The 16,133-nt window shown below is 36.9% G+C and overlaps 2 protein-coding genes across 4 annotated transcripts in view; one reads left to right on the top strand and one right to left on the bottom strand.

Annotated features, from left to right (window-relative positions):
- Positions 1-16,133, bottom strand: part of LOC120417512 (uncharacterized) — a 165,387-nt gene that overhangs the window by 31,803 nt on the left and 117,451 nt on the right. The gene's annotated exons all lie outside the window — the stretch shown is intronic.
- Positions 2,001-4,912, top strand: LOC120417522 (cytochrome P450 4c21-like). Its single transcript, XM_039579605.2, has 5 exons — positions 2,001-2,238; positions 2,542-2,736; positions 2,795-2,980; positions 3,037-3,663; positions 4,394-4,912. Exons 1-5 carry the CDS (start codon positions 2,082-2,084, stop codon positions 4,732-4,734), a joined length of 1,506 nt encoding a protein of 501 aa, XP_039435539.1. The 5' UTR covers positions 2,001-2,081; the 3' UTR covers positions 4,735-4,912.

Raw genomic sequence — 16,133 nt, 5'->3', positions numbered from 1 at the left:
AAATTTCCTGGCATCTCTGGCTCAAACCAACAGGCACTGCTGGTGGTGGTGGTGGCCACCCTTTGTTCTTTATTTGCCTTCGCATCTCGCTTGGTTTTCTTCAGCCTTCGATTGGAATGGGTCGTCAAAGTTGAAACGTCAAAAGACTTTGCACGTTTGTTTTTTTTTATGGCGCTTGCTAATTATTTACATGTTTCGGGATTATATTTCAAGTGAGTGATCAACTAATGTGCAAAAGAACACGTTGCCGAAAGTTGGGGGCAGTTTTGTAGCGAAATCGCCGTGAAAAAGTAAGCGAAAGTGAAAAGTTGATTTTGGCGATATTTATTAAGCGTTTGAGGGTTTCTCGCGAGTGTCACTGTGTCTCGCAAAATAGAAATTATCATCAAAAGTGCATTAAATTTGATCTTTTTGGCCAGTAAGTGGCATACATTTGCGTGCTTACCCGAGGCGGTGCTGTTGTTGGTAAGTATATAGCCTAAATAGTATTTTTGGAGCTTTAAATGAGCATTAAACGCTTCGTATGACGAAGATAGGTGTATGATTGGAAAAGGTATATTTCCCCTACATACCATTTTTGTATGGACAGCTGCCAAAAATGTATGGAGACTTGTATGGGAGAACCAATGACACAAAATAGCTTCTTTGGTCATATGGAAGGTCCCCACAATGTTTGGGCAAATTAAAAAAATAAAAATGGTCGAAATCAGCCGATTTTGTAGAGAATTGCTCAAATTTCAATTTCAGATAAGGCTACGTAAACCTTTAGAGTGGGGTTCCGACGCAGATTATTTCAACCCGGAACGATCCCTGCCAGAAAATTGCACCCAGAGGTGGGTTAGGATCTTGAAAAGTCAGATCCATTCAAAGAGTAAATCAGCTCACTGGGAATACTGACCGGTAGGGGATGGGTTTCGACTAACGGCGTGCTGGATTTCCAATCCAGAGGTCGTGAGTTCGATTCTCGTACCGGGATGATGAAGTTTAAAAAAAGCTCTCAAATAAAGTTGAGATGTGATTCTCCTTGTAAGGTATACTCGCAGAAATTCTCGCGCCAAGTAACAGCAACTTCTAGTATGGCCAAACATGAACGAAATTGAACATTTCCTTATAAATTATAACCCGCATGAGACAAGGTAATAAATGATCTGATATTTGGCGTGAGAGTCATCACTAGTGTGCCATTCTAGGGGAACCACACCAGGATATAATCTGAGAACTTTTCAAAATCCGTACCTACCCAAGTATATACACAGGTTTAAACCCCCAGTGTGGATTTGACCTTAACTGAAGCCAGCCCAGTTTTAGTGGGTCAAATTTCACGCCACTTGTGTACACGTGATTGCGCGAGAGAAAATTCGAGCGGCGCCCCCTCCATGGCAAGTCCTATTATAGCTCACTGCTGCTGTGTACCTACCCCGCCACGTGGAGCTGTCGGAGATGAACGCGCGCAGACAACTTTCGGACGGACCCGTTATCACAAGATAGATAGGTTGGTCTGTTGAGGCTTCGGTGTTTTGTCCAAATCATACTGGGAATTTTCGTTAAGGTGATGTTAGTGATTGATTTTTCCGTTCCGTTTTGTTTTTCGTTGCGATTCATGGTGGGTTTTAAAAACAAGGTTATGTCATGCTGGTAGCACCATTGTTGAAGCAAAAGGTTTAAACTTCACTATCAACGGCTCAAAAGGTTCTGAGTCACCAGATGAAATAAATGTGCATAAATCCATCGTTTTTCAGCAACTCATTATGATACCCCTTACAGCGTGGTACAGACCCGTAATGCTATGCTATGCTATCCATCGATTTTCAGCAACTTTTCTGAAGACCTACTTAATCGAAAAAGATCGAGAAAACAGTCGAATAACTCCACACGTTCGTTTTTCCAAATCAAAAAATCATATCCAAACAGAATGTCCCTTTCACTGCTGGCTTCTGCCATTGACCTATTTTAGTTCTTATGTTTCGGATCTTAAATAAATTCTGTCCACTCTTGTTGTGCGGTATCAGAAAGGTGCAAGCAACGGTGAAGAAAAGACTTTTTGTTTTTTTTTGTGAATTCAAGTGAATATCTAGTGCACAATGTATGGGGTGTGTTTCGTGTTGGTTATGATCTTAATTTCCGTGTACTACCAGTGGTCCAGGAGGAAAATAGTGGATGCTGTTGCAAACATGGACGGGCCCCCCTCGCTGCCACTGATTGGAAATCTCTATATCCTGATGAAGTACAATACTGGAGGTGAACATTTCAAAATATAGCTTTGGATGAAAAATTCTCGAACTGAGGCCCCTCTTCGATTTGCGTGTATCCAAGCTCAATTTATCGATATTTCGCGATGGAGGGGTGGTACGATCCCTTGCATTTTTGAACATTCGAAAAAAGATTTGTTTTTCAGTGATTTGCAGCCTTATGTTGTGATTTGATGGCGTACTCAGAATTAAAAAAAAGAAGTATTTTTTTCATAATATTTTCATATTTTCCAGATGTGCTTAGCATAATAGCAAAAATCAATTTCACAAAAATGTATTTTTTCGCCTCCAGAAAAGATCTTCAACTACGTTTCGTCAATCGGAAGAAGCTACAGATATCCAATAAGTATCCACATAGGCCCATTGCTATACGTGTTGTTGGACAATCCAGACCACTTGAAAACAGTGCTGAACTCGAAACACTGCTTGGATAAACTAGGCATGTACGAGTTTTTCGACGTAAATCGTGGACTCCTCGTTGCTAAAGGTAATTCAAACAAAACTTTACAGAAATGTCAAATATACTGTACGCACATACGTTTTAGGTCATGTCTGGAAAGGGTTACGCAAAAACTTAAATCATTCGTTCGGGAAGGCCATTGTGAGTGATGTTGCCCGGACCTTCAATACAAAAAGCACGATTCTTGTTGAGAATTTGGAAAAATATGTTGGCCAGGGTGAGCATGATCTCTCGCACGATTTCGTCAAGTGTTTCCTGGACACTATTTTGAGTAAGTGAATGTGAATGTATCTGCATAAATGTTTTATTTATTTTGTACTGTTCTAGACACAGCATTTGGCGTGAATTTGGACTTGCAATGGACACCGTTAGGCGATGAGCTCGTCAAAGTAGCTGAAAAATATCTTGAGCTTACCACTAAGCGAATGTTTTACCCCCTTCAGTACTCTGATCTATTGTACCGTTTTACCAACGATTGCAAAATTCACCGTGAAAATCTTACATATTTGCGTGACTTTTCGGAGAAGGTGTTAGACATTAAGGCGCAAAGTGATAAACCTTCTGCCCCAAGTGATCAAAAGCAGACTGAAGAAGACATCGCGAACGGCAGGAAACCGCTCATATTTTTGGACAGTTTGTTGGATTTGGCCCGGAAATCGGACAATTTCACAAAGGAGGACATCATAGACAATATGATCACGATCATCGAAGCTGGGAATGACACAACGGCCACCACACTTAAAATGGTATTTTTGATGCTGGCGATCCACCCGGACATCCAGGAACGAGTTCACGAAGAGATCTTACGGGTTTGTCCCGATACGGACCAGTTTGTATCGATGGAGGATGCCAGTGCGTTGTCTTACATAGAAACGGTGTGCAAAGAAGTTTGGAGACTTTATCCCGTTGGACCTTTCGTTGGCCGTGTGGCGACGCTGGACATCAAGTTGGATGGTATGTAAAATTAAAAAAAAAAACTTTATTTGTTACTATTCATTATAAAGATAACCCTTTGAACTCATCTTGACAATGTATGTTGTAATTTACAGCACTTGAAATTGTGGACGACGAGTACCTTTCGTTTTTTTAATTATTTATTAAGGTGGTAGAAGGTCTCTTTCACTCTTGGGGTAATGACTGTCAATGAAGGTTCAGAATTCTGGGTCCAGAACTAGTAAATTGAAATAAAAAAATAATCACGATATGTAAAATGCTTCTACAAACTATATAAAGAAAACTATTATTGGATTGATACATTCTGAATCAAGATTTGAATGTTTTTCTAAAACAAACATGGCCGCCAAATGGCCGACCGGGAATGATGCTTTTCAGAGCCTTAATTGAAACTGAAAAATGATTGTTTTAGATGTATCACATTATGATAACTCCTTGAATTCTGGTATCGATTTGATAGAATAAACCAAAGTTGATTTTGCCTTGTTCAATTTTTATACTTCAGATATTGAAACATTTTTTAATGTTCTATAAAACCGAGTATTTTTTTCTTTTAAGAATTGTTATAAAGAGGTCAAAAAAAAAAAAAACAATATTCCCGCATCAAATTACAAACGTTTCTTTAGTTTGTGGTTGAACAATTTCCTCATGGTGTCCCAATCCCCCAAAACCTCTTTAAGAACATCAAAATAATATCATATCTACCGATTTGCTTGGCATTCGATTTCAGATAAGCACACCATTCCGGCCGACTCGCAAATACTGATAAATTTCCACCATTTGCATCGCAACCCGTCCACTTGGGGTCCTGACGCGGACAAATTCAACCCGGATCGCTTCCTGCCGGAGAACTGCACCCAGCGCCATCCGTACGCGTTTCTTCCGTTCAGTGCCGGACCCCGAAATTGCATCGGACTGCGCTACGCCTGGCTTTCGTTGAAGATCATTATGGTGCACGTGCTGCGGAGGTACCGGCTAAGGACAACGCTCACAATGGATCAGATCAAAATACGATTTTCCGTCGTTACGAGGATCCTCAATGGGTGCCCAATTTCCCTGGAGGAACGATAGCGGTATCTTTAGGCTCGAACCTTTAATAACTATTAAAATGTCTGGATAATACAAAAAATCAACAGCACAAAAAGTCTATCTGCTAGCCTCAATAGCTCGAACGAGCACTACACTAGTGAAAGCCAATTTATGTCTCCTGTTTGCGCACAGAAAAGCACTTGATAGTCATTTGAGCCAGTGGGTAATGGTAGCAGGTCTTCGTGGTTGGCGCGCAAGCGGTGAGTCCGAAGGAACACTTGAAATCTGAGGGGATCCAAGGCCAGGCCGGGGACGTTTACTCCGCGAAGCATGAAAGTAAGTATGGTGCCAATCTATATGGTTCACGACTTCATAGAGATTGCAGGACAAAGTAGACTGGTTCAAGATTTAAAATTATTTTTAAGAGTTGCAATATTCTTACAGATTGTTTGTCTTCTGACATCTATTGTCAAGACTTCTAACAAAGTTGTCGCGTGTAGGGTGTAGAGTTCTGAAGATCTTTGATGGATTAAACAAATCATATAGAACAATTAGTTGAAATTATGTTACGAACCAGTCTATAGAGTATGCTCTGCGATAACTTGTAGGACTTGTGACCAGTACCCCGCGAGTAGTTGTACCAGCTGTGACCATGAACGTGAGACTTACGGTAAAGTCGAACGGAAGAGCGGGGTAAAAACATTGAAAATTACTCTTCCAACGGACCAGGCTATCGAACTGGCCGGACAGGTCTTCGAATGGCACTGTGCTGCTACACGACAATCAAGACCGGACTCGTGCACTCGCACAGAAGAGGTGTGTACGGCACCACTTCTGGAAGTCCTCGACTGCTGGTCCAATGAGTGAAATTGGCATGGGGTTGGGAAAACTGGATCAGCAATATTTCAGCACGAATACTTTCCCCTTGCTTTTCTAACAGACTTGACTTTAGAAAATCTCATTTTTCTTCGCGGGAAGTACCTCGTGAACCGGTATTGGAATAGATGAGACAATTGGGACACGATAGATGTCAGGCAAAAAAAGTGAACGCTTACTCGTTAAACGAGTGACAAATGTGGTGGTTTAAAGCTGTTAGCGTGTTTTGATGCAATTTTAAGTTGACGGTCAGTGAGAGGTTGGCGATTGGAGAAGCGTTGGATCGTGCTTGATTTATTAAGAATTAAGGGTTAAAAATCTCAAAAAATCATATTTCCCATTATTACTTAAATCCTTTCAAAGATGATTTACAGTAACTCCTCAAAGAAATTTGGAGTGAGGACTCTCAAGACATATCCCGTGTGCATGACAAAGCCTGATTTTGAAATTCAGGTTTTTGAAAAATTACAAAAAATAAAAACTGTTGATTTTTTATATGAAATCAGAAAAATATTTTTTTATTTTTTTTAAATAAATTTTTTGAGAATCGGCCTTCGTCATGCACACGGGACTCGTTTAGTGAGTCTTCATCAAAATTTTGAGCCGATTTAGTCGACGCAGTGTTCAGATATCGTGGCACCCGTTTTTTGAAACTGCTAATTTAGCTAAAACTTGGCAATGGTACATCCAAATGTCTTCATATTTAATTTGTTTATAGATGAAATTGTATATTTTTATGTCCTGAAAACTAATTTCTAAAAATATTAAGAGTGTGCTCATACCAACCCTTGACATTTTTGCAAATTTACATGTATGTAACCCCTTAAGGAATTTTGTACCTAATTATGATTGTTTATGGTTTTATGTCTAAAAAAATACATTATTTTCTCTATACAAACGTTTCCCATTTCATGCCAACCGTCTCCCTAATTGAAAAAAGGAACCAGGAACATTTCCCCGAACAGGAATTTCCACCAAATAGTAATTTCGCCAAAAGTTGGGGGTTAGTTAGAGGAAAGGAGGCGGCTCGCGGGGGGATCCGCACTTTAAAAAAAATCGTCAAAACAACTAACAGCAATTTTTGAAAAAATACCTAAATTTTGATCTTATAGTTAATAACATCCGAAATAAAAAAATTAACATCATCCTTAAAAAAGAAAGAACTACTTGTGAAACAATGCTAAAATTAATTCAAATTAGTTTTTTAATATTTTTTTTCAAATCATTTTTCTAAAGAATATAAAATTCATGCCATATAAAAAAAGATTTTTGAAAAATTGGGAATGGTTGAAAGAATGCAAACACTTATAGCAATGATTTGGTAGTCCAATTTGTGTTCATAGAACTAGTCATGTTGAAAAAATGCAAAATTTAAAAAAAAATATTTAAAGAAATATTTGAAATGAACTAGGGGAAAATAGGGCAAGTGTAACAAGCTAAGGAAATGCTTATTAAAAACCCAATAAAAACGTTATAAATCTAGCATAGCATTACGGGTCTGCACCACGCTGTAGGGGGTGCCCCAATAAAAACGTTATAAATCTATTTTTTTTGATAATTATCTTATTCCAGGTCTTGACAAAGACTTTTATAGAACAAATTTCTAAAAAATCCAGTTTTCACGATAAAAAAATGATTTTAAAATGATTGATTTTCAGTACTTTCTATTCAACTAGTGGGGCAAGACGAACAACCGGTTGGGGCAAGAGGAACAATGCATAAAATAGCATGTTAATTTGCTAACAATTTAACTGTTATCAATTTGACACGTCATATTAAAATGTATTTGAAACGTTTCTATAATTTTTAGATGAAATAATAATATTTCACTAATAATATGATCGTTTTTGAAAAAAAAAAATAGTTTGAGGAACATAAGTTCAAACAATTTTTTATCAGTTTTTAAATACTTTAATGCATGAACTTTCCAATAAACTATGTTTTTGTAGCAATTCGTATTTTATTCCATACCAAAAATCCATGTGGTACTCTTGTTCCACTTAAACAAGGTTTATTAAAAGCTTTCAACAAAAACAACGAAATGATAAAACATTTTTTATAAAAGGTGCAAATCATTGGTACCCAAGTAACATTTTTAAACCAACTAGCCACCACCAAGTTTTATTGAGGTTTTATTGTAGCATCTTGATTGCTTAATAGTTTTATTTGGGCATTCACCGCAACCAACAAGCAATAGCTAATTAATAGGTTCTAACAGGGTTTTATGCCTCGGACATAAAACCGGGTGGAAATAAAAGCCGACTGGCTTTCAATAAGGTTTTATGAAAGTTTTAATAGAGGCTTGAAAACCAGATGGCAATGCCAAGCCAAACGGTTTTATCGCATGCTTTGTTAAAACCTAGGGTGTTGTAGCTGTCAAGTGCCATTAGGCATGTAAAAAGCTCACTTAAAACCATAAGCTCCTAAAAGAGCATTAATCGCGGCCAAATAGCAGTGCATAAATATGGCGCTAAACGCGTGCTCTGATTGAATATGATTAACCGCCATCTTGATAGAAAAAATGAAAAACTGAAAAATTTAATTTAAATTTGATGAAAACACACATTTATGCTGAATTTCTGATATGATTAATATAGCGATAGATGTTTAAAAATATTTTGAACATTTTTTTCAAAGAATTGCAATAAAAAAATTTTAACGTTAAACACTATGATTACAGAATATTGATTTTTGAAGCGAGTTGAAGTTTTTGGCTCTATCTCCCCTACATTTATCAATAAAATTTCAACCGCAGCTGAATTTGAGCCATCAATTGCGAGAATTAAGCTATCAAATTATTTGGATTACCTTTAATATCTATTATTTATCATCGCCATTTTTGACAACCATCTCCATAATTTCATTTGGCAAGACGAAGACTTATTTTTGCTAAAATAAAACCTATTTGGCATAAGACGTTTGAAGACGTATGAAATGTCATTTTTCCATAACTCCTGACTAGGTTTTAACGAATCTATGACATTTCCCCGAAACTCACATTCCCGAAAAGACATTTCCCCGAATGCCACATCTCCGAAAAGACACTTTTCCGAAATGCCATTTACCCGAAAATCATTTCCCCGAACAATCCTTTTCCCCGAATGGCCACATCCCCGAATGGAGACTTCCCCTAAAAACCATTTTCCCGAATGGCCACTTCCCCTAATTTTCCACATCCCCGAAAATCATTTTCCCGAATGACCATATCCTCGAAAGACCATTTCCCCGAACCCGGTCAGGCGGGTATGCCCGTTGCCCAGAACCGCGCGCGCTGTTCTGGACAACGGGCATACCCGCCTGACCGGGTTCGGGGAAGTGGCGATCAATGAAGTATCATGTTCAAAAAACTCCGAGATTTTTTTTTTTCGAGCTTCATTTAAATTTTGAATATTTTCCAAGTCTGTGAAGTTAAAGGATTCGAATTCCGGACTCTGAGATTTTGTTACTCCAACTGCCTTTCAAAAAGAACTGACTTCGCCCAATTCTACAAAAACTCCGACTATGACCAATGATGTAGAGAAGGAGAACATCTTGAGCAGGTACATATTTCTAATGAACAAATCTAAATAGCTGCGTGCCGCTTAATACATTTGCCTATTTTTCTCATTTCGTCGCAGTCGAGCTAACTTGTCGTACGTCGATTTTGGGCCAAATTGAATTAAGAACGCCATTTTGTGTAGCTCACAATGTCTCATCTTTTGACCTACATACCCAAAATTCGATTTCAATTCTGAGATATTCAATTAAAAACGGAAAATGTCGTCTCCACAGAAAAAAATCAATTCTCGAAACCGTGAATAAAGTTCACGATTGTGAGAACCACGAAGGAATATATTCACGTTTATAGTGCAAATGCACCATACTCATGAATATATTCCTTCGTGGATCTCACATTCGTGAACTTTATTCACGATTACGGGAATTGATTTTTTTTTGTGTCGTGCTAACTTGACACACTCTGAAAATTGCTGTAAGTGCGACAACTGGCCAAAGAGGTTTCAGATTAGAATGCGTTTGACACACGTACATGTCCGACTATCGTGAACGTTTGTAATTATAACTCGGGACCTCAGCAACCAAATTCAAACAACTTTCAGGACAATGCACAGAATGGTCAACCAAATTAAAAGTGTTTGTTATTGTTTACATAGCGTGCTCTATTTTTCGTTTATTAAAGGTCAAGCACTAACACGCTTTTTTCTCGGAACGTCAAAAAGGGACAAATGACAAGATAGCACGACAGCGTCGATTTGATACATTGATCATTTCGCTTTTTTGCATTTAGTTGAAAATCATAATACAGTCCAGACTCGGTTATCCAATGGCCTTGTCAAAAGTTCACTCCGGGTAATAACCCCTAAACTACTTTAAAGTGATTTAGTAATTTTAAACCCAAAATGGCGGTGATGAAATATAAAAAAAAATGCATTTTGTAATTCAATAATCAACTATTTAGATTTAACAAAAAAAGTTAAACAAAATCTAGAAAAAACTGATTCCTGCGTTTCGAGTCGTCGCTTAAAGATATCGTTGCTGTGCAATCCTTACCACGTGGATACCGTTTTGGAAATGTGCTTAGCTGAAAATTGCCCATACAAAGAAATCTTTTTTATTAAACGTTGATGATCTCAAAACCCCGCTTTCTTGAAGTTTCCGCGTGGTTTATGAATGGCCTTCTACGGTTATTTGTTTTTTATTTATTTATTTTTTTTCATATTTAAAAACAAACGTAGGAGAATTTAAAATAAGGTCATACTTTTGTAAAAATATCCCTAAAAAACAATTTAGTTTATATCTAAGTTAATATCATTCGGGAAAATGCAACTTTCGGTGAAATAACCATTCGGGTATATGTAAAATCGGGAAAACGACAATTCGGTAAAATGGCCATTCAGGTAAATGACATTCGGGGATATGGAATTTTCGGGAAAATGATTTTCGGGGATATGGAAATTTCGGGAAAATGATTTTCGGGGAAATGGCACTTTCGGGGAAATGATTTTCGGGAATGTGGAATTTTCGGGGAAATGATTTTCGGGGATATGGGATTCGGGAAAGTGGGATTCGGGAATAAGGGATAAAACCGGTTTTAACAAAGGTTTTATCAAGGCTTTGAGGATGTTGTTAGGATTCAGTTGTAAAGCCTTGAACTCCTATGTAGGATTTATAAATAGGCCGTAACAACCTTTTGCGGAGGTCCTTTTGGGTTTTAAGTGGGGTTTATCAAGGTTCTGGGGAGTTTGTTACGACTAAGGGGTTTTAATGTTGGTTTTGGCTGATAGGTTTTATAGCGGTTGTGACAGCTTTGATAAAGCCTAAAATGTTACTTGGGTAGGGATACTACTGATATGGGAAAAAATGAATTTTTATAAAATGAGCCTTAAAACGAACGCTAAGCCTTATTTTGTACTTTTATAATATTATAAGAAAACAAAGGTTTTGAAAAAAAACTTCATTCAATGTTATGCTCCGTGGCGTTTACGACGCTTTGGCGGTAATGTGGTAGTAGAACCAACTAATTGCATTACTAGCAACAATTCCTCATACTGAAAATAATCAAAATTGTAAAAATTACGGCCGTACGGGCGATTGTTCCTCTTGCCCCATATGTTGTTTAAAAAAAAATTAATTACAAATAGTTTATATCTAATCATTTTTTTAACCATTTTTTATGAATATAAAACACACAGAAATATGTTTTCTAACCAACTGTTAGAAAAGTTTTGAAGAATGCAAAAACATTGATTTTTTTAAATCAATTAATTTTAAAGAACTACTCTTGTTGGATTTACCCTTTTAGGCCTAATTGGTCATATCTGATCTAAAGATCAATATTTTCTAAAGTAGTCTATGATTTTCGTATTCAGGATCATTTTTCCATCATCAACCTAAAAAAATATTTTTTGAAAATTAAGGCCTGAGAGGGTTAAGCGATAAAATTCACAAAAATTAATGAAAATCTTCTTCATAATAAGCCTAACAGCTCATGGTTGAATGAAAACAAAAGGTTTTTTTTATCGATCATCGGCAAACTGTAAAACGACTTCAGGCGAAATGTTCCGCACCCAGAGCAAGGCTTAGCCCACAATTTATAGCTCAGTTTATGAAGGAATGGAAACGATGCAAATTTAAGTTCATAATGCCCACTTAAATTGTTGAATTGAGATAACTCTTTTCAAACCTTTATTCACTTAGTATGTTGCAAAAGGTTCTCATCAATAAAAGCTTTAAAAGTGTTCATTTTCAATATAAAGGTTATGTGAAAATCAATCCTTTATACAATTTCTAAAATTGTCCGTTGGTATAAGCAATAAGATCCGAAACAGGACCGAATGAAAAAAAAAATCAGTTCAAAATTCATTCATTTTTGATCATCATTCCCTCTATACATTTTTGTTAGGAACAAAGTATTGTATAACAAGAGCCGTTGTTGCACGGATTTTAAAGGATCTGTTTCAGATTTGAGTTCAGATTAAATTCCGATTCCGAGATTCAGATCATATTTCAAATCGAGTTTGATGATTTGAAGACCTAGAGAGGCTACATAAAGTAAAAGATTCAGACATGAAAGCAATTCAGCAATGAAAAGCACAAGTGTTCTCCAAGTACCACCGAAATAGAGTGAACCCACAACAATGAACTTCCAAAAACTTTCCCTTTCCACATGCTAATCTTGCGACCCCATAGAAAGCTGACTTTTTGCTACGAAAATCGCTATCTTCTTCAACGCGAGCCGTTTCGCAAAGATTCTCGTGCAAATCTCACGATCAAGACATTAAAAAGTCCATGACGCACACGACGCGGACTTGACCGCGTTCAGGTGCGTCGATAGCCGAACAGTAATTTCGCGGCAAACAAAAGAAGCGACCTCTTCCCACATACCTGGAAGGTATAACTACACTGTGAAAGTGCGCCGCTCGTATTCAACGGTTCAGCTCATCAACACACAGCTGCTGTTACTAGGAAGGAAGGTGTGCCGTACGGGTTCACAACAGCCGTTGTAGAGGCCACGCGGCTTATTATCTGCTAGGTATGCATCTTTGACCGCGTAGTACTTTGTGGCAATCGTTGACGTAGCTGGTTGCCGTTATCGGGTAGTCAATTACCACGTGTGTAATCATAGAATCAATCTGATTTTGACTTCCGTATATTTAACCTGCTAAGGGTTGGGTTCAACTGCGCACACTCTATTGAGGTGGTTAGCATGCTGGCCAGTGATCATCATCTGTCAAATCTTGTTGTTTGTAGATCCTCAAAAGAATCCGATTCTACCGACTTCCAATTTTCGACTCCACAGACCTGGTGTCGACGAATCATGAGACGCCTCAGTCGGACTCAACCCTACCATCACTGGTTGGTGAAGCTGTTCAGCTGTCAAACCACCGCCAAACCGTCAGTCAAGATTGCCGTATGCGTGCAGCAAGTGACCACCACCTAATCTTGCTCTGGCAAACATGCGCCAAACTCCACGACTGAAAGTGAAAAGTACCCACTAATCACAGGTCTTCGGACACTCCGGGCATCTCTACCGGACCAAAAAGAAAACTTTCAAAACCTTCGCCACTGCCAAGGCACGCGTACACACACACACACACGCACCAACTACCACCACCCTAGGAAAACCAATTTCCGCGCCAATATGAAGCTGTTAACGGTGCGCGAGCAAACGTAAATAATAACAATAACATTAAACATAGCTGTTGTTGATGATGTTGCTGCATTTTGCGTCTTATTTTGTTGCTCATCGCGCGGATTAAGTCTACGATTTGGGCCTTCCACGCGCTCTCTTCACGGTGGGGGTATTTATCATTATGCGTGTGAATTGGGAAAGGTGTGCCGCGTGAAGCGCGCACGTGCACGTGATGTTCGTCACTCTTTCGTGACATCTGTAATTTTGTAGGTAGAACATTGTTACATTGCTTCATGCAGTGAATTCTTTGCATAAAAGCAAAACAATGTAAATCGACCAAAGACGCAAGAAAAATAAACAGTCTATCCTGCTCACGGCAGTTGTTGTTTACATAAGGAATGAGCAGGATAGATTGTTTGGTCAACCCATCCTTAACCCATTTACATTGTTTTGATTGAAATGGGCAATATACAACATTCACGATTGCTTCAAGTGATATGTTGACAGTTTTCGGCTACCACAGCACATGTCAAACCATAAAAAATCGATGAAAACTAAATCTAGAGTTTTTTGTATGTTCAAGAATTTTTTTTTTGCTTTTAGGCTGTTTTTGAATAACCTTTTTCAAGTCGGTTTGAAAAAAACCTTAAAAAGCGAAAATAATTCAATTCAATTCGTGTTTTTATTAGAATTTAGCAGTTCGGTTCCAGGATGTCATATTTGCAATTCAAAGATTCGGAGAACCTTTCAACTGAGATCAATTCATAATCCTACACAGCAAAAAATCCGATGGTAAAATCGCATGCAAAAGCATGCACATCACCTTCGTCAAAATAAACACTTAATACTACACACTGCAGTACAATTTTTGCAAACACAAAAAAAAAGTTGCAACCTACGGGATTCAAACCCAGCACCAACAGTAAGGACTGGCGCCTTTGCCCAATCGGCCATCAGACCGATGAAAAGCTGTAAGGATAAACACATATATGAACTTGACATTTCGGTCAAGTAGGTTTCCCATACTGATGGGCTACATATTTCAGGGTGTAAAATTACATAAAAATGTATAAAATAATGCAATATTTATTTTACACTCAGGCCTTTTACACGCAGCTGAATTACTACTTTTTTAGCTGTGTATGTAAGGAGGGTACAAATTTTTCTACGTTTAGATTTTGGTAGTTGGGTGCTATTTTAGGGAAAATAAAAAACAAAAAATTAAAATATTGTTTTTGCAATTCCGTCGTGAAACTACTTACTTTTCCTGTCATTCTTGAACGACGAAATAGCCTACTTTTCTGTACCAAAAATAACAGAATCGAATAGCAACACTTTTCAAAATAAATGCTGAAAAGTTCTACTTCTCAGCACTCAAATGGGTGCTGAAAAGTTGAACTTTTCAGCACTTGTTTCGAAAAGTAACACTTTTCAACATTTTTTTGATTTAAACGATTTATTGACAAAATACATGAAAATTTGACATAAAATTTCACTTAGTGTTGGATAAATGTACGACTCGTGCTAAAAATCCTCTTTTTGCAACTTGTTGCATAAACTACTATTTTAGAAAAAAATAGACTCCGGAAGTGAAACTAACAATAACATCTCGTTAATTAGTGGTTCATTTCATTCACACTTAATCGTATAGAATAATAGTCTAACAAAAAAAAAAAAAAAAAAAAAAAAAAACAAAAAAAACTTGTTCTATCTGATAAATTAGTAATGAAAACCAAATACTTTCACGAAAAAGAATTAGAGCGTCAAATTTCCCGGGGTTACTAATTTACCGGGAAACGGGAAATTTTCAGCCAATTTCCCGGGAAATCCCGGGAAATTTTAAATTTATTAAAAATTGTTATGATCTTGGTTTTAATTAACTGCATGCATATTTTGGTATTTTTTGATGAGAAATATTTTTTATCAAAACTGTGAGTAAAATTAATCCATAATCTACAATCATAACATGCAGAAATTATGTTTTTCATGACAAATACTGGTTTCAGCTCTTGAACAAACGGTAAAGCTTTTTAGTGTTGGTTTTATTCCAAACAACCCAATGTTTTCAAATATTTGAAGCGAGCTTTGAATATATTTTTGCATTTTTTGAGAACAAACAATAGAAATAGAAAAGAACATGATTTAAATTATACGATGAATAAACATCATTCCATAAAAAGTCTCCTATTTTTCCACATTTAACCCTCTAACACCTGTAGTTGCACCAGTGCTTCATAATTCTTTTACCTCAAATTGTATTTTCTTTAGTACTAGGTATTCAACCAAATGAATCAATTCTTTTTGCACAAATTCGATTCCCATCTCATTTGATCATGGTAAACAAAAACGTAAAAAATCTCAATTATAATTTGGAGGTAAGGAGTTAACGTTGTTTTGATGAAATAACATCAATCTATTTAAAAAATACCTAATTGTAATAATTTATTACTCATTAAGCAAGATCTATTCCCAGTTGCTTTGAAAATTAATATAATCAGAAATAATTCTGATATCATGATTTCTAATAATCTGATTAATTATATATAAACCAAACAATACATTTAATTGAACAAAATCATGTTGAGTTTGCATTTTCATTTATAATTTTTTCAGAGCATTTTCAAAAAGAGCAATTCTCTACGAAATCGGTCTTTTTTCTTCAATTTTAATATTTGTATTTTTTAATCCGACTGAAACTTTTTTGGTGCCTTCGGTATGCCCAAAGAAGCCATTTTGCATTATTAGTTTGTCCATATAATTTTCCATACAAATTTGGCAGCTGTCCATACAAAAATGATGTATGAAAATTCAAAAATCTGTATCTTTTGAAGGATTTTTTTGATCGATTTGGTGTCTTCGGAAAAGTTGTAGGTATGGGATACGGACTACACTGGAAAAAAATAATACACGGTAAAAAAAATTTGGTGATTTTTTT

The sequence above is a fragment of the Culex pipiens genome, chromosome 3, assembly GCF_016801865.2.
Source record: "Culex pipiens pallens isolate TS chromosome 3, TS_CPP_V2, whole genome shotgun sequence".
NCBI lineage: Eukaryota > Metazoa > Arthropoda > Insecta > Diptera > Culicidae > Culex > Culex pipiens.
This window is presented reverse-complemented; position numbering and strand designations above follow the sequence as displayed.

Coding starts and splice junctions, on each gene's coding strand:
- LOC120417522 (XM_039579605.2), top strand. CDS start 2,082: ATGTATGGGGTGTGTTTCGTGTTGGTTATGATCTTAATTTCCGTGTAC. Junction 2,981..3,036: donor TTTCCTGGACACTATTTTGA/GTAAGTGAATGT, acceptor GTACTGTTCTAG/ACACAGCATTTGGCGTGAAT. Junction 3,664..4,393: donor GCTGGACATCAAGTTGGATG/GTATGTAAAATT, acceptor ATTCGATTTCAG/ATAAGCACACCATTCCGGCC.